This window comes from Bombina bombina, chromosome 7 (genome assembly GCF_027579735.1).
Source record: "Bombina bombina isolate aBomBom1 chromosome 7, aBomBom1.pri, whole genome shotgun sequence".
In the NCBI taxonomy this organism is placed as follows: Eukaryota; Metazoa; Chordata; class Amphibia; order Anura; family Bombinatoridae; genus Bombina; species Bombina bombina.
In genome coordinates, this window is record NC_069505.1 from 292,944,728 (window position 1) to 292,971,260 (window position 26,533).

General features: G+C 42.5%; 1 protein-coding gene across 1 annotated transcript in view; it reads right to left on the bottom strand.

Moving 5' to 3' along the window:
- Positions 1–10,663: 10,663 nt before the first annotated feature.
- The window catches only part of TASOR (transcription activation suppressor), a gene marked incomplete in the record, with an annotated part of 188,224 nt that continues 172,354 nt past the window's right edge, over positions 10,664–26,533 (bottom strand). Inside the window, 1 exon segment of the mRNA XM_053720850.1 lies at positions 10,664–11,318. Within this exon segment, the coding sequence (XP_053576825.1) occupies positions 10,846–11,318 (473 nt within the window).

Sequence of the window (26,533 nt, forward strand, 5' to 3'; positions counted from 1 at the left end):
CTATGGGAAACTAATACCCAAGCTGTGGAGGACGCAAAATGAACAGGGAGAAAAGGTAGTTCTAAGTACTAGGCACCACCTTTCTCCCAAAAGATGCCTCTGCAAAAACATCAAATTGTAAGAAAAAAAAAAATAGTGAAAGTATACGAGGGCCGAGTAGCAGCCTTACAAATCTGTTCAACTGATGCCTCATTCATGAAGGCCCAGGAAGACGACATTGCACAGGTAGAATGTGTGGCAATCCGTGATGGAGGCTGCTGACCTGCTACTATATATGCAATGTGAATCAAACTTCTGAGCCAGAAGGAAAGAGTAACATCAGTGGGCTTCTGACCCTTGTGCTTATAGGACAAATGAGGAAGAAGATTGATGAACTTCCTTGGTAGAATGAAGGTAGAACTTTAAAGCTCTAACCTCTGCTTAGGAGGAGGATGATTAAGACAAAGATGGAACAACAATTTTCTGATTAATATTGTGAGTTGACACAACCTTAGGTAAAAACCCCATCTTTGTTCGTAGAACAGCCTTATCCACATGAAAAATCAGATAAGGTGGGTCACAATGAAGGGCAGACAACTCAAACAAAAACAAAAAACCTTTCATAGGCTCAAACAGAGCCTGCTGAAGCACTCTTAGAAAGTTGAGGCTACAAGGAGAAGCAACAGGTTTGAAAACAGGTCTAATTCTAGCCATAGCCTGAACAAAATATTGAACATCTGCCAACCAAGCCAACTTCTTATATAACAAAACAGAAGGGCAGAAATTTGACCCTTAAGAGAACTAGCCGAGAGGCCCTTCTCTAAAACATCCTGAAGAAATTGAAAGATATGTGGTGTCTTCACCTTGTGCCAGGGGAACCCCGGTCTGCACACCAAGACAGATAAGTTCTCCACACTTTGTGGTAAATACATCTGTAAAAGGCCTGTACCAAAGTATCAATAACAGTCTCAGAGAATCCTCTCAAACAAAACTAAGCGTTCAATCTCCATGTAACCGCCATGGAGGAGTAGATGACATTCTAACTAGATCCGCAGGCCGGGGTGGCCACGCTGGAGCTAGCAGGATCACTGAAATTCCCACCTGTGGGGGATCTCACAAAACACTTCCTGCTTTAGCAACTACTCTCCGGAGTGCAGAGTCTGACTGCTTAGAAAATCCACGTCCCAATTGTCCACACCTGGGATGGCTGAAATTTTACATAAATCTCTGCCCAGTGAAGGATTTTAGATACCTCTCATGGCCATAGAGCTGCAAGTTCCTCCCTGGTGATTGACATAAGCCATCGTATTAATGTTATACAATTGGAATCAAATAAAATGGACGGTAACTGAGGCCACGACTGTAAAGTGTTGAAGATGGCTCTCAGTTAAAGAATAGATAGTAAGTGTCACTTCCTCTGGGCGCCAGGTTCCTTGAACTCTGAGGACCCCATATCGCGGGGCACAGGTTCCTGAGATATCCACCAGGAAAGAGACTCTCGTCACTGGATCCAGACAGAGTACCTGAGAAAGATCTGAATGCTTCCTGTTCCATTGACTGAGCATACATAAAACTGTAGAGGTCTCAGATGAAAGCGAGTAAACTGAATAGCATATGAAATATGAAGCCGCCGCCATAAGACTTACCACCTCCATGCATTGGGCCACCGAAGGCCGAGGGGTGGATTGAAGAAGACGGCAGGCAGCCTGAGGCTTCTCTCTTCACTGATTCGTGAAGAAAATGCGCATGCAGACAGAATCTATTATGATTCTTAAGAAACTCACTCTGGTGTTTGGAAGGTGAAACTGGAAAAGAGTTCCCTCACTCACACATGAGTCCGAGATACCAAAGTAGCCTCTCTGTTTAAGAGCCTTCTAAATGTAAAGATGGCGCTTGAACCAAGATGTCGTTCAAGTAAGGTGCCACAGCAATCCCTTGCAGTCTGATTACCGCAAGAAGAGCTCCTAGGACCTTTGTAAAGATTCTCAGAGCCATAACTAAACCAAATGGAAAATCTACTAATGGGTAGTGATTGTCCAGGAAGGCAAAATAAAGGAACTCGTGATGATCCGGATGAATGGGGATGTGAAGATACGCATCCTTTAGATTTATGGCATGAACTGTCCCCTCCTGGATGAGGGGAAGTATGGGCTTGAATGTTTACATTTTGAAGGATGGACACTTCAGGTCTAGAATGGGGCGTTAAATTAGTTCCTTTTTGGGAACTATGAATAAATAAAATCCCTTTCCCCTCACTGCTTGGGGAACCGGGACAATAACTCAGAAGGATACTAGATCCTCTACACACTGTAGAAAAGCCTCTTTTCTTTGGCCTTCCCAAAGCCCTTGAGAGAAGTGCAAGGTCTAAATCATATTCTGTATCCATGGGATATAATGTCCACAACCCAAGGATAATGAAGAGCAAGCTTCCTTGATCTGCACCTTACATGACCTGAGCCCAGGTCGGGGTCGACCCTTCATGCAGACCTGTTGAGAGGGGTCGATACCTTGGGCTGCTTATTCTTGATCCACTTCCGATTCAGCTTCCACGTACTAGTGGATTGATCCAGCTTGGAAGAGGTGTTCCTCTGTGTTCTGTTCTGACAAAAGGAGCGAAAATTCCCAGTAGGACTTCAGCTTTCTTGTTCTGGAGGATAAAGGCCCCCTTCTCACCAGTGACGGTAGAAAAACTATAATCCAAATCTGGCCAAATAAAGATTTACCGTTAAAGCGCCAGCGATAGAAGTTTGGACTTGGAAACCATGCCCTTCTGATGAGACGAGCACCAAGGCAAATGATCTGGATAATTGCATCACAAATGAAGGAATTGGCCGTTTTAAAGGCTTGAATGCAGTCCTGAATGTCCAATAATGGAGACTCGTCCGAGAGGGAGTCACACCAGAAGGTGGCAGCACCTGCTGCTATCGCCACAATACCTACAGCAGGTTGAAAGCGTAAATATACGCACTGAAAAGTGGCAGGGATGGCCCCAAACACACGCAAGTGTAGTCTCCAGCTCCTATCTTACACTCCCTCTAGTCAGAATAGGGCCGAAATGGAGGACATCTCCCATGTGTATGTGCGCCATGAAAATAAGTACAGCTCTCACGGTCTGCACTCCCAAGCATCGCCTGTTACCGCTGCTATTTAACGGACCAAGTGGAGTCCTTTACACGCAGAAATTAAAAGTAAATAGCTAACACTGGATCCCCTTCAATGAAAAAAACTGTGCCTCTGATAAAGTGACAAGCACACTGACTGAGCTGCCCACGTCCACCAGAGGTTCCGGGGCCACTAAACATGTCACCACACATTCACATTGCCCAAGTCCACAGAAAAATCCCAGAAACCATGTCCTATCTTAAATAAAGATAAACCCCTTCTCTGTGCATATGAAGGTCCACTGTCCCCATTCTAGGCTCAAGCCGTGTAGAGGGAGAAGGGATCAAGAAAGACTTACCCAGTCAGAAGTCTTCTCTCCAGTCTCGGTCCTGTAATACAGAAAAGCTTGGTGTTACTAAGAGTTTGTCTGTAAAAAACAGAATTTATGTTTACCTGATAAATTACTTTCTCCAACGGTGTGTCCGGTCCACGGCGTCATCCTTACTTGTGGGATATTCTCTTCCCCAACAGGAAATGGCAAAGAGCCCAGCAAAGCTGGTCACATGATCCCTCCTAGGCTCCGCCTTCCCCAGTCATTCGACCGACGTAAAGGAGGAATATTTGCATAGGAGAAACCATATGATACCGTGGTGACTGTAGTTAAAGAAAATAAATTATCAGACCTGATTAAAAAACCAGGGCGGGCCGTGGACCGGACACACCGTTGGAGAAAGTAATTTATCAGGTAAACATAAATTCTGTTTTCTCCAACATAGGTGTGTCCGGTCCACGGCGTCATCCTTACTTGTGGGAACCAATACCAAAGCTTTAGGACACGGATGAAGGGAGGGAGCAAATCAGGTCACCTAAATGGAAGGCACCACGGCTTGCAAAACCTTTCTCCCAAAAATAGCCTCAGAAGAAGCAAAAGTATCAAACTTGTAAAATTTGGTAAAAGTGTGCAGTGAAGACCAAGTCGCTGCCTTACATATCTGATCAACAGAAGCCTCGTTCTTGAAGGCCCATGTGGAAGCCACAGCCCTAGTGGAATGAGCTGTGATTCTTTCAGGAGGCTGCCGTCCGGCAGTCTCATAAGCCAATCTGATGATGCTTTTAATCCAAAAAGAGAGAGAGGTAGAAGTTGCTTTTTGACCTCTCCTTTTACCAGAATAAACAACAAACAAGGAAGATGTTTGTCTAAAATCCTTTGTAGCATCCAAATAGAATTTTAGAGCGCGAACAACATCCAAATTGTGCAACAAACGTTCCTTCTTTGAAACTGGATTCGGACACAAAGAAGGCACGACTATCTCCTGGTTAATGTTTTTGTTAGAAACAACTTTCGGAAGAAAACCAGGTTTAGTACGTAAAACCACCTTATCTGCATGGAACACCAGATAAGGAGGAGAACACTGCAGAGCAGATAATTCTGAAACTCTTCTAGCAGAAGAAATTGCAACCAAAAACAAAACTTTCCAAGATAATAACTTAATATCAACGGAATGTAAGGGTTCAAACGGAACCCCCTGAAGAACTGAAAGAACTAAATTGAGACTCCAAGGAGGAGTCAAAGGTTTGTAAACAGGCTTGATTCTAACCAGAGCCTGAACAAAGGCTTGAACATCTGGCACAGCTGCCAGCTTTTTGTGAAGTAACACAGACAAGGCAGAAATCTGTCCCTTCAAGGAACTTGCAGATAATCCTTTCTCCAATCCTTCTTGAAGAAAGGATAGAATCTTAGGAATTTTAACCTTGTCCCAAGGGAATCCTTTAGATTCACACCAACAGATATATGTTTTCCATATTTTGTGGTAAATTTTTCTAGTTACAGGCTTTCTGGCCTGAACAAGAGTATCAATAACAGAATCTGAGAACCCTCGCTTTGATAAGATCAAGCGTTCAATCTCCAAGCAGTCAGTTGGAGTGAGACCAGATTCGGATGTTCGAACGGACCTTGAACAAGAAGGTCTCGTCTCAAAGGTAGCTTCCATGGTGGAGCCGATGACATATTCACCAGGTCTGCATACCAAGTTCTGCGTGGCCACGCAGGAGCTATCAAGATCACCGATGCCCTCTCCTGATTGATCCTGGCTACCAGCCTGGGGATGAGAGGAAACGGCGGGAATACATAAGCTAGTTTGAAGGTCCAAGGTGCTACTAGTGCATCTACTAGAGTCGCCTTGGGATCCCTGGATCTGGACCCGTAGCAAGGAACCTTGAAGTTCTGACGAGAGGCCATCAGATCCATGTCTGGAATGCCCCACAGTTGAGTAATTTGGGCAAAGATTTCCGGATGGAGTTCCCACTCCCCCGGATGTAAGGTCTGACGACTCAGAAAATCCGCTTCCCAATTTTCCACTCCTGGGATGTGGATTGCAGACAAGTGGCAGGAGTGAGTCTCCGCCCATTGAATGATTTTGGTCACTTCTTCCATCGCCAGGGAACTCCTTGTTCCCCCCTGATGGTTGATGTACGCAACAGTCGTCATGTTGTCTGATTGAAACCGTATGAACTTGGCCTTTGCTAGCTGAGGCCAAGCCTTGAGAGCATTGAGTATCGCTCTCAGTTCCAGAATGTATCGTCGGAGACAAGTCTGTATAGTCCCCATTCCACTGACTGAGCATGCACAGTTGTAATGGTCTTAGATGAATGCGCGCAAAAGGAACTATGTCCATTGCCGCTACCATCAAACCTATTACTTCCATGCACTGCGCTATGGAAGGAAGAGGAACGGAATGAAGTATTTGACAAGAGTTTAGAAGTTTTGTTTTTCTGGCCTCTGTCAGAAAAATCCTCATTTCTAAGGAGTCTATTATTGTTCCCAAGAAGGGAACCCTTGTTGACGGAGATAGAGAACTCTTTTCTACGTTCACTTTCCATCCGTGAGATCTGAGAAAGGCCAGGACAATGTCCGTGTGAGCCTTTGCTTGAGGAAGGGACGACGCTTGAATCAGAATGTCGTCCAAGTAAGGTACTACTGCAATGCCCCTTGGTCTTAGCACCGCTAGAAGGGACCCTAGTACCTTTGTGAAAATCCTTGGAGCAGTGGCTAATCCGAACGGAAGTGCCACGAACTGGTAATGCTTGTCCAGGAATGCGAACCTTAGGAACCGATGATGTTCCTTGTGGATAGGAATATGTAGATACGCATCCTTTAAATCCACCGTGGTCATGAATTGACCTTCCTGGATGGAAGGAAGAATTGTTCGAATGGTTTCCATTTTGAACGATGGAACCTTGAGAAACTTGTTTAGGATCTTGAGATCTAAGATTGGTCTGAACGTTCCCTCTTTTTTGGGAACTACGAACAGATTGGAGTAGAACCCCATCCCTTGTTCTCCTAATGGAACAGGATGAATCACTCCCATTTTTAACAGGTCTTCTACACAATGTAAGAATGCCTGTTTTTTTATGTGGTCTGAAGACAATTGAGACCTGTGGAACCTCCCCCTTGGGGGAAGCCCCTTGAATTCCAGAAGATAACCTTGGGAGACTATTTCTAGCGCCCAAGGATCCAGAACATCTCTTGCCCAAGCCTGAGCGAAGAGAGAGAGTCTGCCCCCCACCAGATCCGGTCCCGGATCGGGGGCCAACATTTCATGCTGTCTTGGTAGCAGTGGCAGGTTTCTTGGCCTGCTTTCCCTTGTTCCAGCCTTGCATTGGTCTCCAGGCTGGCTTGGCTTGAGAAGTATTACCCTCTTGCTTAGAGGACGTAGCACTTGGGGCTGGTCCGTTTCTACGAAAGGGACGAAAATTAGGTTTATTTTTGGCCTTGAAAGACCTATCCTGAGGAAGGGCGTGGCCCTTACCCCCAGTGATATCAGAGATAATCTCTTTCAAGTCAGGGCCAAACAGCGTTTTCCCCTTGAAAGGAATGTTAAGCAATTTGTTCTTGGAAGACGCATCCGCTGACCATGATTTCAACCAAAGCGCTCTGCGCGCCACAATAGCAAACCCAGAATTTTTCGCCGCTAACCTAGCCAATTGCAAAATGGCGTCTAGGGTGAAAGAATTAGCCAATTTGAGAGCACGGATTCTGTCCATAATCTCCTCATAAGAAGGAGAATTACTAGTGATCGCCTTTTCTAGCTCATCGAACCAGAAACACGCGGCTGTAGTGACAGGGACAATGCAAGAAATTGGTTGTAGAAGGTAACCTTGCTGAACAAACATCTTTTTAAGCAAACCTTCTAATTTTTTATCCATAGGATCTTTGAAAGCACAACTATCTTCTATGGGTATAGTGGTGCGTTTGTTTAGAGTAGAAACCGCCCCCTCGACCTTGGGGACTGTCTGCCATAAGTCCTTTCTGGGGTCGACCATAGGAAACAATTTTTTTAAATATGGGGGGAGGGACGAAAGGTATACCGGGCCTTTCCCATTCTTTATTTACAATGTCCGCCACCCGTTTGGGTATAGGAAAAGCTTCGGGGGGCCCCGGGACCTCTAGGAACTTGTCCATTTTACATAGTTTCTCTGGGATGATCAAATTCTCACAATCATCCAGAGTGGATAACACCTCCTTAAGCAGAGCGCGGAGATGTTCCAACTTAAATTTAAATGTAATCACATCAGGTTCAGCTTGTTGAGAAATTTTCCCTGAATCTGAAATTTCTCCCTCAGACAAAACCTCCCTGGCCCCCTCAGACTGGTGTAGGGGCCCTTCAGAAACAATATCATCAGCGTCCTCATGCTCTTCAGTATTTTCTAAAACAGAGCAGTCGCGCTTTCGCTGATAAGTGGGCATTTTGGCTAAAATGTTTTTGATAGAATTATCCATTACAGCCGTTAATTGTTGCATAGTAAGGAGTATTGGCGCGCTAGATGTACTAGGGGCCTCCTGAGTGGGCAAGACTGGTGTAGACGAAGGAGGAGATGATGCAGTACCATGCTTACTCCCCTCACTTGAGGAATCATCTTGGGCATCATTTTCTCTAAATTTTGTGTCACATAAATCACATCTATTTAAATGAGAAGGAACCTTGGCTTCCCCACATTCAGAACACAGTCTATCTGGCAGTTCAGACATGTTAAACAGGCATAAACTTGATAACAAAGTACAAAAAAACGTTTTAAAATAAAACCGTTACTGTCACTTTAAATTTTAAACTGAACACACTTTAATTACTGCAATTGCGAAAAAGTATGAAGGAATTGTTCAAAATTCACCAAAATTTCACCACAGTGTCTTAAAGCCTTAAAAGTATTGCACACCAAATTTGGAAGCTTTAACCCTTAAAATAACGGAACCGGAGCCGTTTTTACATTTAACCCCTTTACAGTCCCTGGTATCTGCTTTGCTGAGACCCAACCAAGCCCAAAGGGGAATACGATACCAAATGACGCCTTCAGAAAGTCTTTTCTATGTATCAGAGCTCCTCACACATGCGACTGCATGTCATGCTTCTCAAAAACAAGTGCGCAATACAGGCGCGAAAATGAGACTCTGCCTATGATTAGGGAAAGCCCCTAGAGAATAAGGTGTCCAATACAGTGCCTGCCGATATATTTTACGAAATTCCCAAGATTAAAATAATTCCTCAAGGCTATGGAGTATAAAATATGTTTATATATGAATCGATTTAGCCCAGAAAATGTCTACAGTCTTAAAAAGCCCTTGTGAAGCCCTTATTTACAGTCTGTAATAAAAATGGCTTACCGGATCCCATAGGGAAAATGACAGCTTCCAGCATTACATCGTCTTGTTAGAATGTGTCATACCTCAAGCAGCAAAAGTCTGCTCACTGTTCCCCCAACTGAAGTTAATTCCTCTCAACAGTCCTGTGTGGAACAGCCATCGATTTTAGTAACGGTTGCTAAAATCATTTTCCTCTTACAAACAGAAATCTTCATCTCTTTTCTGTTTCAGAGTAAATAGTACATACCAGCACAATTTTAAAATAACAAACTCTTGATTGAATAATAAAAACTACAGTTAAACACTAAAAAACTCTAAGCCATCTCCGTGGAGATGTTGCCTGTACAACGGCAAAGAGAATGACTGGGGAAGGCGGAGCCTAGGAGGGATCATGTGACCAGCTTTGCTGGGCTCTTTGCCATTTCCTGTTGGGGAAGAGAATATCCCACAAGTAAGGATGACGCCGTGGACCGGACACACCTATGTTGGAGAAAAGGAGTATAGCTCAGAAGTCTGGCAGGAGGCCAGGGAACTTCCCAATGACCACCAGAAGCTTACAGATCCAAGACTCTACTAAGAGAATTCCATGGTCTCAATGAGCTCCCTTGCCCTCTTCCCTTCTAGGAAACAATTCATTGAAGACAAATCTTTAATCTTTAGCAGAGCAACTCTCTCTGCCAACCTCAATGAAACAAGGCAAATAACTACTGGAAGGTTAGTGCAAGTGGAAGGAATGCTTTGTTGGGGTGTCTTTGCCTCCTCCTGGTAGCCAGGTCAAGTATTTCCCATAGGTAATGAATTAATGAACTCTCACTGCCATTAGAAATAAAGTGAAAACTATGACTTGGCCAAGTATGCCACCTGACTTGAATCCATTACAAAACCTTTTGGGGTATTTTAAAAGGGAAAGGTAGAGTATGTCATAAAAAATAAAGGTTGACATACCAAGTATTGAAAAATTAAAATATTTTAATCTCAGTAATGAATGATGTACTGACTTTTGTTGCATTGAGTTCCTACTGTGGGGCCTGCATTTAAAAATAAAATCTAAACTGCAAATACCGTATTGTTGAACTTAAAAGTAGTGCAATTACTGAAAGGATACAATTTTGAACCAGCTGACATTTAAGTGACATTGCACAGGGGTGTACTCACTTATGTTGTATACACACACAGACGTGCACCTATTCATTTAAAATTATATATATATATATATATATATATATATATACATCCCTAAATACTGACTGAAATGTAGTTTAGTGGAAGTGCACTTACAAGATTCCTATTGTTATATATTTTAACTAGAAATAGCTTACCTTATGACATTTACAGGTGTTCTTTACACAACATTTTGGCTGAAATGTTGATATATGTGTTTTAACAAAACACATTTCAAATCTGTATTTCAAATAAAAGAACTCACCAAGTACTGGCATGTGAACTTATTAAATGTCTACTGCACAATCTATAGTATATTTGTATTACAAAGGTTACAAAAGATACAGTATGGCAATACAGAGTATAAATGTAAAGTACATTTACAATTTACACAAACCAAACATTTTTTTTCACACAAGAGTATGAAAATCATATTACAAACTTAATTGCACATTTTTTTTTATTACTATAAAGGAAAACTGCATCACTGTCAGTCTATAATTGTAAAGTCAAATTTTGCAAATATTTGATAAAACAACAATTATATTTGTACCTACAAAAAGATACAAATTCAATGTTATATATATATATATATATATATATATATATATATTTAAAAATGAGGTAACGGACAAACAGTGGCTTAGATATTTTAGGGTTTTTTCTTCTAAAGTAAATATACCACTTTAAATAACCACAATAAAGGTTGAGAGACATAACACTTTTCACATACACATGTTAAAAAAAAAATACTAACTTAAAAAGTGCAAAAATTCAATGCAATATCTTAAAAAAATATTTATTTTCTTGCTGTTGGTTGTAAGGATTACATGCCATCATGATTAAAAAATGAGGCAGGGAAAAAAAAAACAGAGTTTCCTGTTACATATATAATAAAACGAATAATCTTAGAAAAGGTATTTATAAATATTTATCATTTACTCTGGATATAGAAACCAAAATTTTCATTTCAAATTCCACTTCTTATCCCACTCTGGATTTTGAGATGGATCAGGTTCTGGCGGATTAATGAAATATTTTCCTCCTTGAGGTTGGTTTGCCAAGATTGGGTGCATTGCTCCTAGAAAAGTCTGATGAGTGAGAACATTAAAATGACTAAACTGGTGAGACAAATTCTTTTTACTTTTGGAGTCTTGCAAATCTCTTGAAATATTTTCAGGTACAGTATTATTCTGGCATGTCGTAGAGATAGGAGTTACTGATTGTACTTCATTTGTACCAACACTTGGAGCTTTAGATTGTGCAAAATCAACATAGCTTTTTGTAAAAGAAGTCTCTATACAATCTGATCCTTTAGTGCTCTCTTCAATCTGTGATACATGTTTTAAAGAATCTGTGCATACTTCTATATGTGGTGCTTCATCCTCTGAATCTATAGACATATCATCTTCCTCCTTGACATTGGATTCTGTGGGAACTGCATTAAAAAAAGAAGGTTCCTAAATACTTTTAAAATGTTACTCACTCATGAATGGCTTTTCAAGTTCATCATGCATAGACACAGTCGGGTGGTCTTCTATCACTTGTGTTTTCTCGACACACCTTATGGAGTAAAAGTTGGGATTTTCAGAGAACAAAGCATAATTATTAATAGGAAATCCCAACTCACAACCCAAAGGTCTTATCTGCCGTAGGTTAAATGATGTAAACCAGCAAGCAAGAATGTTTAGAAAAAGCAATTACAAACATGAAATGAGCTAGGACTCCATTAAAGGGACACTGAAGTAAAGAATAGGCTGAATTAGTGTATTAAAATAAGAAATTTGAGTTTTTACATTTTCAAAAATATAGAATTTTGAATGGTAGCAAATTCATTTTTTAAATGCACAGTAAATACAAAAACTATCTAGAACATAAATGAAAAAAAAGAAAATTTATGCTTACCTGATAAATGTATTTCTGGATATGGTGAGTCCACGACGTCATCAATTACTAGTGGGAATATCACTCCTGGCCACCAGGAAGAGGCAAAGAGCAGCACAGCAAAGCGGTTATGTGTCACTCCCCTACCCATAAACCCCAGTCATTCGACCAAAGGGAAATGGAAAAAAGGAATATAACAAAGGTGTAGAGGTGCCTGAGGTTTAGTAAAAAATAACGGTCTTAAATTAAAAAGGGTGGGGTCGTGGACTCACCATATCCAGAAAAATAAATTCATCAGGTAAGCATAAATTTTGTTTTCTTTCCCAAGATATGGTGAGTCCACAACGTCATCAATTACTAGTGGGAACAAATACCCAAGATAGAGGACACAGATGATTAGGGAGGTAGAACAAACAGGAAACAGGTATGCTAGATTGAAATACCAAGGAACCACTAGAGCAAACAGAAGGCAGACCCAAACAGAAGGCACCACCACTTGAAGAACCCTTTCTCCCAAAAGAAACCTCAGCCAAGGCAAAATAATCAAGTTTATAAAATTTGGAAAAAGTATAGAGAGAGAGGACCAAGTTGCAACCATGCAAATCTGTTTCACAGAAGCATCATGTTTGAAAGCCCAAGAAGAGACAGCCCTAGTGGAATGAGCTGTAAGTCTCTCGGGGGGCTACTGACCAGCAGTCTCATAAGCAAAACAAATTATACTTCTCAACTAGAGGGAAGAGAAGTAGCATTCTAACCCTTACACTTTCCTGAGAAACAAACAAACAGGGCAGAAGACTGGCGAAAATCTTTAGTCACCTGTAGGTAGAATTTTAGAGCATGCACAACATCTAAGTTGTGCAACAGACGTTCTTTATGAGAAAAAGAATTGGGACAGAGAGAAGGTACAACAATTTCTATACGAAACCACTTTAGGGAGAAAACCCCAATTTAGAACGAAGAACCGCCATATTCGCATGAAAGATAAGGTAAGGCGAATCACACTGCAAGCCAAGAGACTCAAAACTCTTCGAGCAGAAGAGATAGCAATAAGAAACAGAACCTTCCAAGATAACTTAGTTTCTATGGAATGCAATGCCTCAAACGGAGCCTGCTGTAAAATTTTAAGTACAAGGTTAAAACTCCAAGGAGGAGCAACAGACTTAAACACATGCCTGATTCTAACCAGGGCCTGACAAAAAGATTGCACATCTGACACATCCGCCGGACGCTAGTGTAACAAAAAGAATAGTGCAGAAATCTGACTGATAAAACCCTTCTACAGATCTTCCTGGAGAAAAGACAAAATCCTAGGCACCGTGCATTTAATGTAATCAGAGACAGGAAAATCCTTTAAAAGACAGGAGATGGGGAGAAAAGTATCTCTAGCTTCTCCTAGTCCTGTGAAAAATCTCCATAGCACGTCTAGAGACACTTCCACATAGGAAGGAACATCATAGAGATGATCATGTTTGCAAAACTTCCAAGGGTTGACAACGACAGGAATATCGGTGTCGTCCAAGTAGCCAAAAAACCTCCTTTAACGATAGACAAGGTGTTCAAGCATTCATCTGAAGGTTATCACTTCAGTATCAGATGAAGGAATTATACTGTCTGAATCTAAGATTTCACCCTCAGGTTACCGACGTATTCTCATCAGACTAATGAGGAATGACAACCTGAGTGGCAACAGATAGGACAGAAACCTTACTATCTGAATCTCTTATGTTCCTTTTGCGTCTTACCTCTAACATAGGAAAAGCAGATAATGCCTCAGATATCACTGAAAACACCTGGGCAGCAATTTCTGCATGCAAATAAACTCCTTCAGGAGACTGATAGGAACCGCAGGGAACTGCATTTGACGCCATAAAGGCTTGGGACTTTTGAGGAGAAAGCTGTGGCATTGCCTGAACAGCATCATCCTGGGAGACAACAGGCTCATAGAGCAACTATCTATCTTGACATGCAATATGTCTGGCTAACCGTGTAGTACAGAGGTACTTAGCAAATAAATCTGTGCATTTAAATGAATCATGAGAGATAACATATCCTAAAGATTAGCTTAACCTGGCCTATTCAAGGTTTGAACACAGGTTTCCCACTTCTTAGTCAGTAGATTACCAGTATACTAAGTGTGGGTATTGGATGTTACCTCCCCCAGACCAAGCATCAATTTTGCAATTTTATTGAAAAAAAAACAAACATCTAAATATCTATAAGGACTACTGTCCCTTTAAGAGAAAACTCTAGCTCCCACAGTAAGTCAAACGCGGAGCCTCTGCCGCTCAGTCTGACTAAGGAGAACACCAGAATGATTAAACAGTAAAAGGAGAGAGTATGAGCCACACTGCGAGCCGAAACCTTCTATACAAGTCGGCATAGTAATGGCGTTGCTCCGCTTCTTCTCCTATTCCTCTCACAGAAAGTGTGCAGCTAAGTAAAAAGGCACGCCAAATAACTCTGGCGCTAAGCTTGACTGAACTCAAAGTGAATAAATAGCATAAAAAACCCTGTCGCCTGCAATGTCTGAAAAAACACAATAGTGCAGCATACCATAACAACATATAAACGTTAGTTCCCAGTGCAGGACCAACATAAAAGACCGGATCCCTTTTGAGTCTTCTAATGTAACAGAAAACGCTCCTAAAATTCACCCCAACATAAAAATGAATTGCACAATGAAATATCACATATGAGGAAGAATTAACAAGGGGTATAATTAACCCCTAAGGAACCTCTACATGAGCCATAATAAAGATAATCAGGGTATACTATTATTTATTAAGTATTAACCCTAAGTCTCCCTGTCAAAAAATAAGTGCCTGCATCCTGCATTAAAATATAATTTCCAAAGGATATAAATGTCCCAGAAACTGATGCAGATTAAATATTTTAAGTGCCCATCTCCTAACCTAGAAGACAAAAAAGGCACTTACCTGCATTCTGGCCGTCCCGCACGAGGACCGCTTACAAGGTATGAGAGGACACATACTCCTCACAGAGACCTGTAGAAAGAGAAAGAACAGAGTAAACCTACTCTGGCTTTCTATACCATGGGCAGCAAATATGTTAGGAAAATGCAGCAAGGCCCACCTTACAAGTTCCTAACTGCTTTAAAGCCACCACTACCTTACTGAAGAGACTAACGTGGGCTATAGCTAGACCCAAAATCTTGCTTGTAGTGAAAGAAAACAGAATTTATGTTTACCTGATAAATTACTTTCTCCAACGGTGTGTCCGGTCCACGGCGTCATCCTTACTTGTGGGATATTCTCTTCCCCAACAGGAAATGGCAAAGAGCCCAGCAAAGCTGGTCACATGATCCCTCCTAGGCTCCGCCTACCCCAGTCATTCGACCGACGTAAAGGAGGAATATTTGCATAGGAGAAACCATATGATACCGTGGTGACTGTAGTTAAAGAAAATAAATGATCAGACCTGATTAAAAAACCAGGGCGGGCCGTGGACCGGACACACCGTTGGAGAAAGTAATTTATCAGGTAAACATAAATTCTGTTTTCTCCAACATAGGTGTGTCCGGTCCACGGCGTCATCCTTACTTGTGGGAACCAATACCAAAGCTTTAGGACACGGATGAAGGGAGGGAGCAAATCAGGTCACCTAAATGGAAGGCACCACGGCTTGCAAAACCTTTCTCCCAAAAAAAGCCTCAGAAGAAGCAAAAGTATCAAACTTGTAAAATTTGGTAAAAGTGTGCAGTGAAGACCAAGTCGTTGCCTTACATATCTGATCAACAGAAGCCTCGTTCTTGAAGGCCCATGTGGAAGCCACAGCCCTAGTGGAATGAGCTGTGATTCTTTCAGGAGGCTGCCGTCCGGCAGTCTCGTAAGCCAATCTGATGATGCTTTTAATCCAAAAAGAGAGAGAGGTAGAAGTTGCTTTTTGACCTCTCCTTTTACCAGAATAAACAACAAACAAGGAAGATGTTTGTCTAAAATCCTTTGTAGCATCTAAATAGAATTTTAGAGCGCGAACAACATCCAAATTGTGCAACAAACGTTCCTTCTTTGAAACTGGATTCGGACACAAAGAAGGCACGACTATCTCCTGGTTAATGTTTTTGTTAGAAACAACTTTCGGAAGAAAACCAGGTTTAGTACGTAAAACCACCTTATCTGCATGGAACACCAGATAAGGAGGAGAACACTGCAGAGCAGATAATTCTGAAACTCTTCTAGCAGAAGAAATTGCAACCAAAAACAAAACTTTCCAAGATAATAACGTAATATCAACGGAATGTAAGGGTTCAAACGGAACCCCCTGAAGAACTGAAAGAACTAAATTGAGACTCCAAGGAGGAGTCAAAGGTTTGTAAACAGGCTTGATTCTAACCAGAGCCTGAACAAAGGCTTGAACATCTGGCACAGCTGCCAGCTTTTTGTGAAGTAACACAGACAAGGCAGAAATCTGTCCCTTCAAGGAACTTGCAGATAATCCTTTCTCCAATCCTTCTTGAAGAAAGGATAGAATCTTAGGAATTTTTACATTGTCCCAAGGGAATCCTTTAGATTCACACCAACAGATATATTTTTTCCATATTTTGTGGTAAATTTTTCTAGTTACAGGCTTTCTGGCCTGAACAAGAGTATCAATAACAGAATCTGAGAACCCTCGCTTTGATAAGATCAAGCGTTCAATCTCCAAGCAGTCATTTGGAGTGAGACCAGATTCGGATGTTCGAACGGACCTTGAACAAGAAGGTCTCGTCTCAAAGGTAGCTTCCATGGTGGAGCCGATGACATATTCACCAGGTCTGCATACCAAGTCCTGCGTGGCCACGCAGGAGCTATCAAGATCACCGATGCCCTCTCCTGATTGATCCTGGCTACCAGCCTGGGGATGAGAGGAAACGGCGGGAATACATAAGCTAGTTTGAAGGTCCAAGGTGCTACTAGTGCATCTACTAGAGTCGCCTTGGGATCCCTGGATCTGGACCCGTAGCAAGGAACCTTGAAGTTCTGACGAGAGGCCATCAGATCCATGTCTGGAATGCCCCACAGTTGAGTAATTTGGGCAAAGATTTCCGGATGGAGTTCCCACTCCCCCGGATGTAAGGTCTGACGACTCAGAAAATCCGCTTCCCAATTTTCCACTCCTGGGATGTGGATTGCAGACAAGTGGCAGGAGTGAGTCTCCGCCCATTGAATGATTTTGGTCACTTCTTCCATCGCCAGGGAACTCCTTGTTCCCCCCTGATGGTTGATGTACGCAACAGTCGTCATGTTGTCTGATTGAAACCGTATGAACTTGGCCTTTGCTAGCTGAGGCCAAGCCTTGAGAGCATTGAGTATCGCTCTCAGTTCCAGAATATTTATCGGTAGAAGAGATTCTTCCCGAGACCAAAGACCCTGAGCTTTCAGGGGTCCCCAGACCGCGCCCCAGCCCATCAGACTGGCGTCGGTCATGACAATGACCCACTCTGGTCTGCGGAAGCTCATCCCCTGTGACAGGTTGTCCAGGGACAGCCACCAACGGAGTGAATCTCTGGTCCTCTGATTTACTTGTATCGTCGGAGACAAGTCTGTATAATCCCCATTCCACTGACTGAGCATGCACAGTTGTAATGGTCTTAGATGAATGCGCGCAAAAGGAACTATGTCCATTGCCGCTACCATCAAACCTATTACTTCCATGCACTGCGCTATGGAAGGAAGAGGAACGGAATGAAGTATTTGACAAGAGTTTAGAAGTTTTGTTTTTCTGGCCTCTGTCAGAAAAATCCTCATTTCTAAGGAGTCTATTATTGTTCCCAAGAAGGGAACCCTCGTTGACGGAGATAGAGAACTCTTTTCTACGTTCACTTTCCATCCGTGAGATCTGAGAAAGGCCAGGACAATGTCCGTGTGAGCCTTTGCTAGAGGAAGGGACGACGCTTGAATCAGAATGTCGTCCAAGTAAGGTACTACTGCAATGCCCCTTGGTCTTAGCACCGCTAGAAGGGACCCTAGTACCTTTGTGAAAATCCTTGGAGCAGTGGCTAATCCGAACGGAAGTGCCACGAACTGGTAATGCTTGTCCAGGAATGCGAACCTTAGGAACCGATGATGTTCCTTGTGGATAGGAATATGTAGATACGCATCCTTTAAATCCACCGTGGTCATGAATTGACCTTCCTGGATGGAAGGAAGAATTGTTCGAATGGTTTCCATTTTGAACGATGGAACCTTGAGAAACTTGTTTAGGATCTTGAGATCTAAGATTGGTCTGAACGTTCCCTCTTTTTTGGGAACTACGAACAGATTGGAGTAGAACCCCATCCCTTGTTCTCCTAATGGAACAGGATGAATCACTCCCATTTTTAACAGGTCTTCTACACAATGTAAGAATGCCTGTTTTTTTATGTGGTCTGAAGACAATTGAGACCTGTGGAACCTCCCCCTTGGGGGAAGCCCCTTGAATTCCAGAAGATAACCTTGGGAGACTATTTCTAGCGCCCAAGGATCCAGAACATCTCTTGCCCAAGCCTGAGCGAAGAGAGAGAGTCTGCCCCCCACCAGATCCGGTCCCGGATCGGGGGCCAACATCTCATGCTGTCTTGGTAGCAGTGGCAGGTTTCTTGGCCTGCTTTCCCTTGTTCCAGCCTTGCATTGGTCTCCAGGCTGGCTTGGCTTGAGAAGTATTACCCTCTTGCTTAGAGGACGTAGCACTTGGGGCTGGTCCGTTTCTACGAAAGGGACGAAAATTAGGTTTATTTTTGGCCTTGAAAGACCTATCCTGAGGAAGGGCGTGGCCCTTGCCCCCAGTGATATCAGAGATAATCTCTTTCAAGTCAGGGCCAAACAGCGTTTTCCCCTTGAAAGGAATGTTAAGCAATTTGTTCTTGGAAGACGCATCCGCTGACCAAGATTTCAACCAAAGCGCTCTGCGCGCCACAATAGCAAACCCAGAATTTTTCGCCGCTAACCTAGCCAATTGCAAAGTGGCGTCTAGGGTGAAAGAATTAGCCAATTTGAGAGCACGGATTCTGTCCATAATCTCCTCATAAGAAGGAGAATTACTAGTGATCGCCTTTTCTAGCTCATCGAACCAGAAACACGCGGCTGTAGTGACAGGGACAATGCATGAAATTGGTTGTAGAAGGTAACCTTGCTGAACAAACATCTTTTTAAGCAAACCTTCTAATTTTTTATCCATAGGATCTTTGAAAGCACAACTATCTTCTATGGGTATAGTGGTGCGTTTGTTTAGAGTAGAAACCGCCCCCTCGACCTTGGGGACTGTCTGCCATAAGTCCTTTCTGGGGTCGACCATAGGAAACAATTTTTTTAAATATGGGGGGAGGGACGAAAGGTATACCGGGCCTTTCCCATTCTTTATTTACAATGTCCGCCACCCGCTTGGGTATAGGAAAAGCTTCGGGGGGCCCCGGGACCTCTAGGAACTTGTCCATTTTACATAGTTTCTCTGGGATGACCAAATTCTCACAATCATCCAGAGTGGATAACACCTCCTTAAGCAGAGCGCGGAGATGCTCCAACTTAAATTTAAATGTAATCACATCAGGTTCAGCTTGTTGAGAAATTTTCCCTGAATCTGAAATTTCTCCCTCAGACAAAACCTCCCTGGCCCCCTCAGACTGGTGTAGGGGCCCTTCAGAAACAATATCATCAGCGTCCTCATGCTCTTCAGTATTTTCTAAAACAGAGCAGTCGCGCTTTCGCTGATAAGTGGGCATTTTGGCTAAAATGTTTTTGATAGAATTATCCATTACAGCCGTTAATTGTTGCATAGTAAGGAGTATTGGCACGCTAGATGTACTAGGGGCCTCCTGTGTGGGCAAGACTGGTGTAGACGAAGGAGGGGATGATGCAGTACCATGCTTACTCCCCTCACTTGAGGAATCATCTTGGGCATCATTTTCTCTAAATTTTGTGTCACATAAATCACATCTATTTAAATGAGAAGGAACCTTGGCTTCCCCACATTCAGAACACAGTCTATCTGGCAGTTCAGACATGTTAAACAGGCATAAACTTGATAACAAAGTACAAAAAACGTTTTAAAATAAAACCGTTACTGTCACTTTAAATTTTAAACTGAACACACTTTATTACTGCAATTGCGAAAAAGTATGAAGGAATTGTTCAAAATTCACCAAAATTTCACCACAGTGTCTTAAAGCCTTAAAAGTATTGCACACCAAATTTGGAAGCTTTAACCCTTAAAATAACGGAACCGGAGCCGTTTTTATATTTAACCCCTTTACAGTCCCTGGTATCTGCTTTGCTGAGACCCAACCAAGCCCAAAGGGGAATACGATACCAAATGACGCCTTCAGAAAGTCTTTTCTATGTATCAGAGCTCCTCACACATGCATCTGCATGTCATGCTTCTCAAAAACAAGTGCGCAATACAGGCGCGAAAATGAGACTCTGCCTATGATTAGGGAAAGCCCCTAGAGAATAAGGTGTCCAATACAGTGCCTGCCGGTTATTTTACAAAATTCCCAAGATTAAAATAATTCCTCAAGGCTATGGAGTATAAAATATGTTTATATATAAATCGATTTAGCCCAGAAAATGTCTACAGTCTTAAAAAGCCCTTGTGAAGCCCTTATTTACTGTCTGTAATAAAAATGGCTTACCGGATCCCATAGGGAAAATGACAGCTTCCAGCATTACATCATCTTGTTAGAATGTGTCATACCTCAAGCAGCAAAAGTCTGCTCACTGTTCCCCCAACTGAAGTTAATTCCTCTCAACAGTCCTGTGTGGAACAGCCATCGATTTTAGTAACGGTTGCTAAAATCATTTTCCTCTTACAAACAGAAATCTTCATCTCTTTTCTGTTTCAGAGTAAATAGTACATACCAGCACTATTTTAAAATAACAAACTCTTGATTGAATAATAAAAACTACAGTTAAACACTAAAAAACTCTAAGCCATCTCCGTGGAGATGTTGCCTGTACAACGGCAAAGAGAATGACTGGGGTAGGCGGAGCCTAGGAGGGATCATGTGACCAGCTTTGCTGGGCTCTTTGCCATTTCCTGTTGGGGAAGAGAATATCCCACAAGTAAGGATGACGCCGTGGACCGGACACACCTATGTTGGAGAAATCCAATTTTCTTTAGACACCAAAACTTCACCTCCTCCATAGACAAAAGGCAAAAAGAATGACGGGGGTTTATGGGTAGGGGAGTGACACTTAACAGCTTTGCTGTGGTGCTCTTTGCCTCCTCCTGCTGGCCAGGAGTGATATTCCCACTAGTAATTGATGACGTCGTGGACTAACCATATCTTAGGAAAGAAACAGTATTTAAACATTAAAATATGATTTGAATAATAAAAAAGTAATAAAAAAAAAAAAAGATTTAATGGGCAGTCTACACTAAAATGGTTATTATTTAAAAGGATAGATAATGCCTTTCCTACCCATTCCCCAGCTTTGCATAACCAACATTGTTAGATTAATATACTTTATAACATTTAAACCTCTAAATTTCTGCCAGTTTCAAAGTCTATTGACAGCCTCTTAATCACATGCTTTTTTATTTGCTTTTCACAACAGGATACTGGTTCATGTGGGCCATATAAATAACACTGTGTTAAGATTTAGCACAATACAGTATTAAATACAAGTCAATAGATAATAAATAAAAAGTCATGTGATCAGGGGGCTGTCAGAAGATGCTGAGATACAAGGTAATCACAGAGGTTAAACGTATATTAATATAACCATGTTGGTTATGCAAAACTGAGGAATGGGTAAAAAAGGGATTATCTGTCTTTTAAAATAATAAAAATTCTATTGCAGACTGTACCTTTAAAGTTAAAGCTCTGTACCCGTGCAATGCTTTCTCTTTTTAGGGACATAATTAAATGCCAGAACACACAATAATTGCTCACTTAGAAAAACATGGAAAATACTGTTATGGTTATTTGCCATAAGAAATAACCATGTTTCAAACTGATGAAGAAAGTTCTGAAACAGCTCACAACTTTTCAATAAAGCAACATCGAAAACAGAATTTATGTTTACCTGATAAATTTCTTTCTCCAACGGTGTGTCCGGTCCACGGCGTCATCCTTACTTGTGGGATATTCTCTTCCCCAACAGGAAATGGCAAAGAGCCCAGCAAAGCTGGTCACATGATCCCTCCTAGGCTCCGCCTACCCCAGTCATTCGACCGACGTTAAGGAGGAATATTTGCATAGGAGAAACCATATGGTACCGTGGTGACTGTAGTTAAAGAAAATAAAATATCAGACCTGATTAAAAAAACCAGGGCGGGCCGTGGACCGGACACACCGTTGGAGAAAGAAATTTATCAGGTAAACATAAATTCTGTTTTCTCCAACATAGGTGTGTCCGGTCCACGGCGTCATCCTTACTTGTGGGAACCAATACCAAAGCTTTAGGACACGGATGAAGGGAGGGAGCAAATCAGGTCACCTAAATGGAAGGCACCACGGCTTGCAAAACCTTTCTCCCAAAAATAGCCTCAGAAGAAGCAAAAGTATCAAACTTGTAAAATTTGGTAAAAGTGTGCAGTGAAGACCAAGTCGCTGCCCTACATATCTGATCAACAGAAGCCTCGTTCTTGAAGGCCCATGTGGAAGCCACAGCCCTAGTGGAATGAGCTGTGATTCTTTCGGGAGGCTGCCGTCCGGCAGTCTCGTAAGCCAATCTGATGATGCTTTTAATCCAAAAAGAGAGAGAGGTAGAAGTTGCTTTTTGACCTCTCCTTTTACCTGAATAAACAACAAACAAGGAAGATGTTTGTCTAAAATCCTTTGTAGCATCTAAATAGAATTTTAGAGCGCGAACAACATCCAAATTGTGCAACAAACGTTCCTTCTTTGAAACTGGTTTTGGACACAGAGAAGGTACGATAATCTCCTGGTTAATGTTTTTGTTAGAAACAACTTTTGGAAGAAAACCAGGTTTAGTACGTAAAACCACCTTATCTGCATGGAACACCAGATAAGGAGGAGAACACTGCAGAGCAGATAATTCTGAGACTCTTCTAGCAGAAGAAATCGCAACTAAAAACAAAACTTTCCAAGATAATAACTTAATATCAACGGAATGTAAGGGTTCAAACGGAACCCCCTGAAGAACTGAAAGAACTAAATTGAGACTCCAAGGAGGAGTCAAAGGTTTGTAAACAGGCTTGATTCTAACCAGAGCCTGAACAAAGGCTTGAACATCTGGCACAGCTGCCAGCTTTTTGTGAAGTAATACCGACAAGGCAGAAATCTGTCCCTTCAGGGAACTTGCCGATAATCCTTTTTCCAATCCTTCTTGAAGGAAGGATAGAATCCTAGGAATCTTAACCTTGTCCCAAGGGAATCCTTTAGATTCACACCAACAGATATATTTTTTCCAAATTTTGTGGTAAATCTTTCTAGTCACAGGCTTTCTGGCCTGAACAAGAGTATCGATCACAGAATCTGAGAACCCTCGCTTCGATAAAATCAAGCGTTCAATCTCCACGCAGTCAGCTGGAGTGAAACCAGATTCGGATGTTCGAACGGACCCTGAACAAGAAGGTCTCGTCTCAAAGGTAGCTTCCAAGGTGGAGCCGATGACATATTCACCAGATCTGCATACCAAGTCCTGCGTGGCCACGCAGGAGCTATCAAAATCACCGACGCCCTCTCCTGCTTGATCCTGGCTATCAGCCTGGGGATGAGAGGAAATGGCGGGAACACATAAGCTAGTTTGAAGGTCCAAGGTGCTACTAGTGCATCCACTAGAGCCGCCTTGGGATCCCTGGATCTGGCCCCGTAGCAAGGAACTTTGAAGTTCTGACGAGAGGCCATCAGATCCATGTCTGGAATGCCCCACAGGTGAGTGACTTGGGCAAAGATTTCCGGATGGAGTTCCCACTCCCCCGGATGCAATGTCTGACGACTCAGAAAATCCGCTTCCCAATTTTCCACTCCTGGGATGTGGATAGCAGACAGGTGGCAGGAGTGAGACTCCGCCCAAAGAATAATTTTGGTTACTTCTTCCATCGCTAGGGAACTCCTTGTTCCCCCCTGATGGTTGATGTACGCAACAGTCGTCATGTTGTCTGATTGAAACCGAATGAACCTGGTCCTCGCAAGCTGGGGCCAGGCCTGGAGCGCATTGAATATCGCTCTCAGTTCCAGAATATTTATCGGTAGAAGAGATTCTTCCCGAGACCAAAGACCCTGAGCTTTCAGGGATCCCCAGACCGCGCCCCAGCCTATCAGACTGGCGTCGGTCGTGACAATGACCCACTCTGGTCTGTGGAACATCATCCCTTGAGACAGATTGTCCAGGGACAGCCACCAACGGAGTGAGTCTCTGGTCCTCTGATTTACTTGTATCTTCGGAGACAAGTCTGTATAGTCCCCATTCCACTGACTGAGCATGCACAGTTGTAATGGTCTTAGATGAATGCGCGCAAAAGGAACTATGTCCATCGCCGCCACCATCAACCCGATCACTTCCATGCACTGAGCTATGGAAGGAAGAGGAACGGAATGAAGTATCCGACAAGAGTCCAGAAGCTTTGTTTTTCTGGCCTCTGTTAGAAAGATCCTCATTTCTAAGGAGTCTATAATTGTTCCCAAGAAGGGAACCCTTGTTGACGGGGATAGAGAACTCTTTTCCACGTTCACTTTCCAGCCGTGAGATCTGAGAAAGGCCAGGACAATGTCCGTGTGAGCCTTTGCTTGAGGAAGGGACGACGCTTGAATCAGAATGTCGTCCAGGTAAGGTACTACTGCAATGCCCCTTGGTCTTAGCACCGCTAGAAGGGACCCTAGTACCTTTGTGAAAATCCTTGGAGCAGTGGCTAATCCGAAAGGAAGCGCCACGAACTGGTAATGTTTGTCCAGGAATGCAAACCTTAGGAACCGATGATGTTCCTTGTGGATAGGAATATGTAGATACGCATCCTTTAAATCCACCGTGGTCATGAATTGACCTTCCTGGATGGAAGGAAGGATAGTTCGAATGGTTTCCATCTTGAACGATGGGACCTTGAGAAATTTGTTTAAGATCTTGAGATCTAGGATTGGTCTGAACGTTCCCTCTTTTTTGGGAACTATGAACAGATTGGAGTAGAACCCCATCCCTTGTTCTCTTAATGGAACAGGATGAATCACTCCCATTTTTAACAGGTCTTCTACACAATGTAAGAACGCCTGTCTTTTTATGTGGTCTGAAGACAACTGCGACCTGTGGAACCTCCCCCTTGGGGGAAGTCCCTTGAATTCCAGAAGATAACCCTGGGAGACTATTTCTAGCGCCCAAGGATCCAGAACATCTCTTGCCCAAGCCTGAGCGAAGAGAGAGAGTCTGCCCCCCACCAGATCCGGTCCCGGATCGGGGGCCAATATTTCATGCTGTCTTGGTAGCAGTGGCAGGTTTCTTGGCCTGCTTTCCCTTGTTCCAGCCTTGCATTGGTCTCCAAGCTGGCTTGGGTTAGGGGCCCTTCAGAGATATTAATATCAGCGTCGTCATGCTCTTCAGTAACTAAAACAGAGCAGCCACGCTTACGCTGACAAGGGTTCATTTTGGCTAAAATGTTTTTGACAGAATTATCCATTACAGCCGTTAATTGTTGCATAGTAAGGAGTATTGGCGCGCTAGATGTACTAGGGGCCTCCTGAGTGGGCAAGACTCGTGTAGACGAAGGAGGGAATGATGCAGTACCATGCTTACTCCCCTCACTTGAGGAATCATCTTGGGCATCATTGTCATTATCACATAAATCACATTTATTTAAATGAATAGGAATTCTGGCTTCCCCACATTCAGAACACAGTCTATCTGGTAGCTCAGACATGTTAAACAGGCATAAACTTGATCAGAAAGTACAAAAAACGTTTTAAAATAAAACCGTTACTGTCACTTTAAATTTTAAACTGAACACACTTTATTACTGCAATTGCGAAAAAACATGAAGGAATTGTTCAAAATTCACCAAATTTTCACCACAGCGTCTTAAAGCTTTGAAAATATTGCACACCAATTTTGGAAGCTTTAACCCTTAAAATAACGGAACCGGAGCCGTTTTAAGCTTTAACCCCTTTACAGTCCCTGGTATCTGCTTTGCTGAGACCCAACCAAACCCAAAGGGGAATACGATACCAAATGACGCCTTCAGAAGTCTTTTATAAGTATCAGAGCTCCTCTCACATGCGACTGCATGCCATGCCTCTCAAAAACAAGTGCGCAACACCGGCGCGAAAATGAGACTCTGCCTATGCTTTGGGAAAGCCCCTAAAGAATAAGGTGTCTAAAACAGTGCCTGCCGATATTATTATATCAAAATACCCAGATAAAATGATTCCTCAAGGCTAAATATGTGTTAATAATCAATCGATTTAGCCCAGAAAAAGTCTACAGTTTAAATAAGCCCTTGTGAAGCCCTTATTTACAATCGTAATAAACATGGCTTACCGGATCCCATAGGGAAAATGACAGCTTCCAGCATTACATCGTCTTGTTAGAATGTGTCATACCTCAAGCAGTAAGAGACTGCACTCTGTTCCCCCAACTGAAGTTAATTGCTCTCAACAGTCCTGTGTGGAACAGCCATGGATTTTAGTTACGGTTGCTAAAATCATTTTCCTCATACAAACAGAATTCTTCATCTCTTTTCTGTTTCTGAGTAAATAGTACGTACCAGCACTATTTGAAAATAACAAACTCTTGATTGAATAATGAAAAACTACAGTTAAACACTAAAAAACTCTAAGCCATCTCCGTGGAGATGTTGCCTGTACAACGGCAAAGAGAATGACTGGGGTAGGCGGAGCCTAGG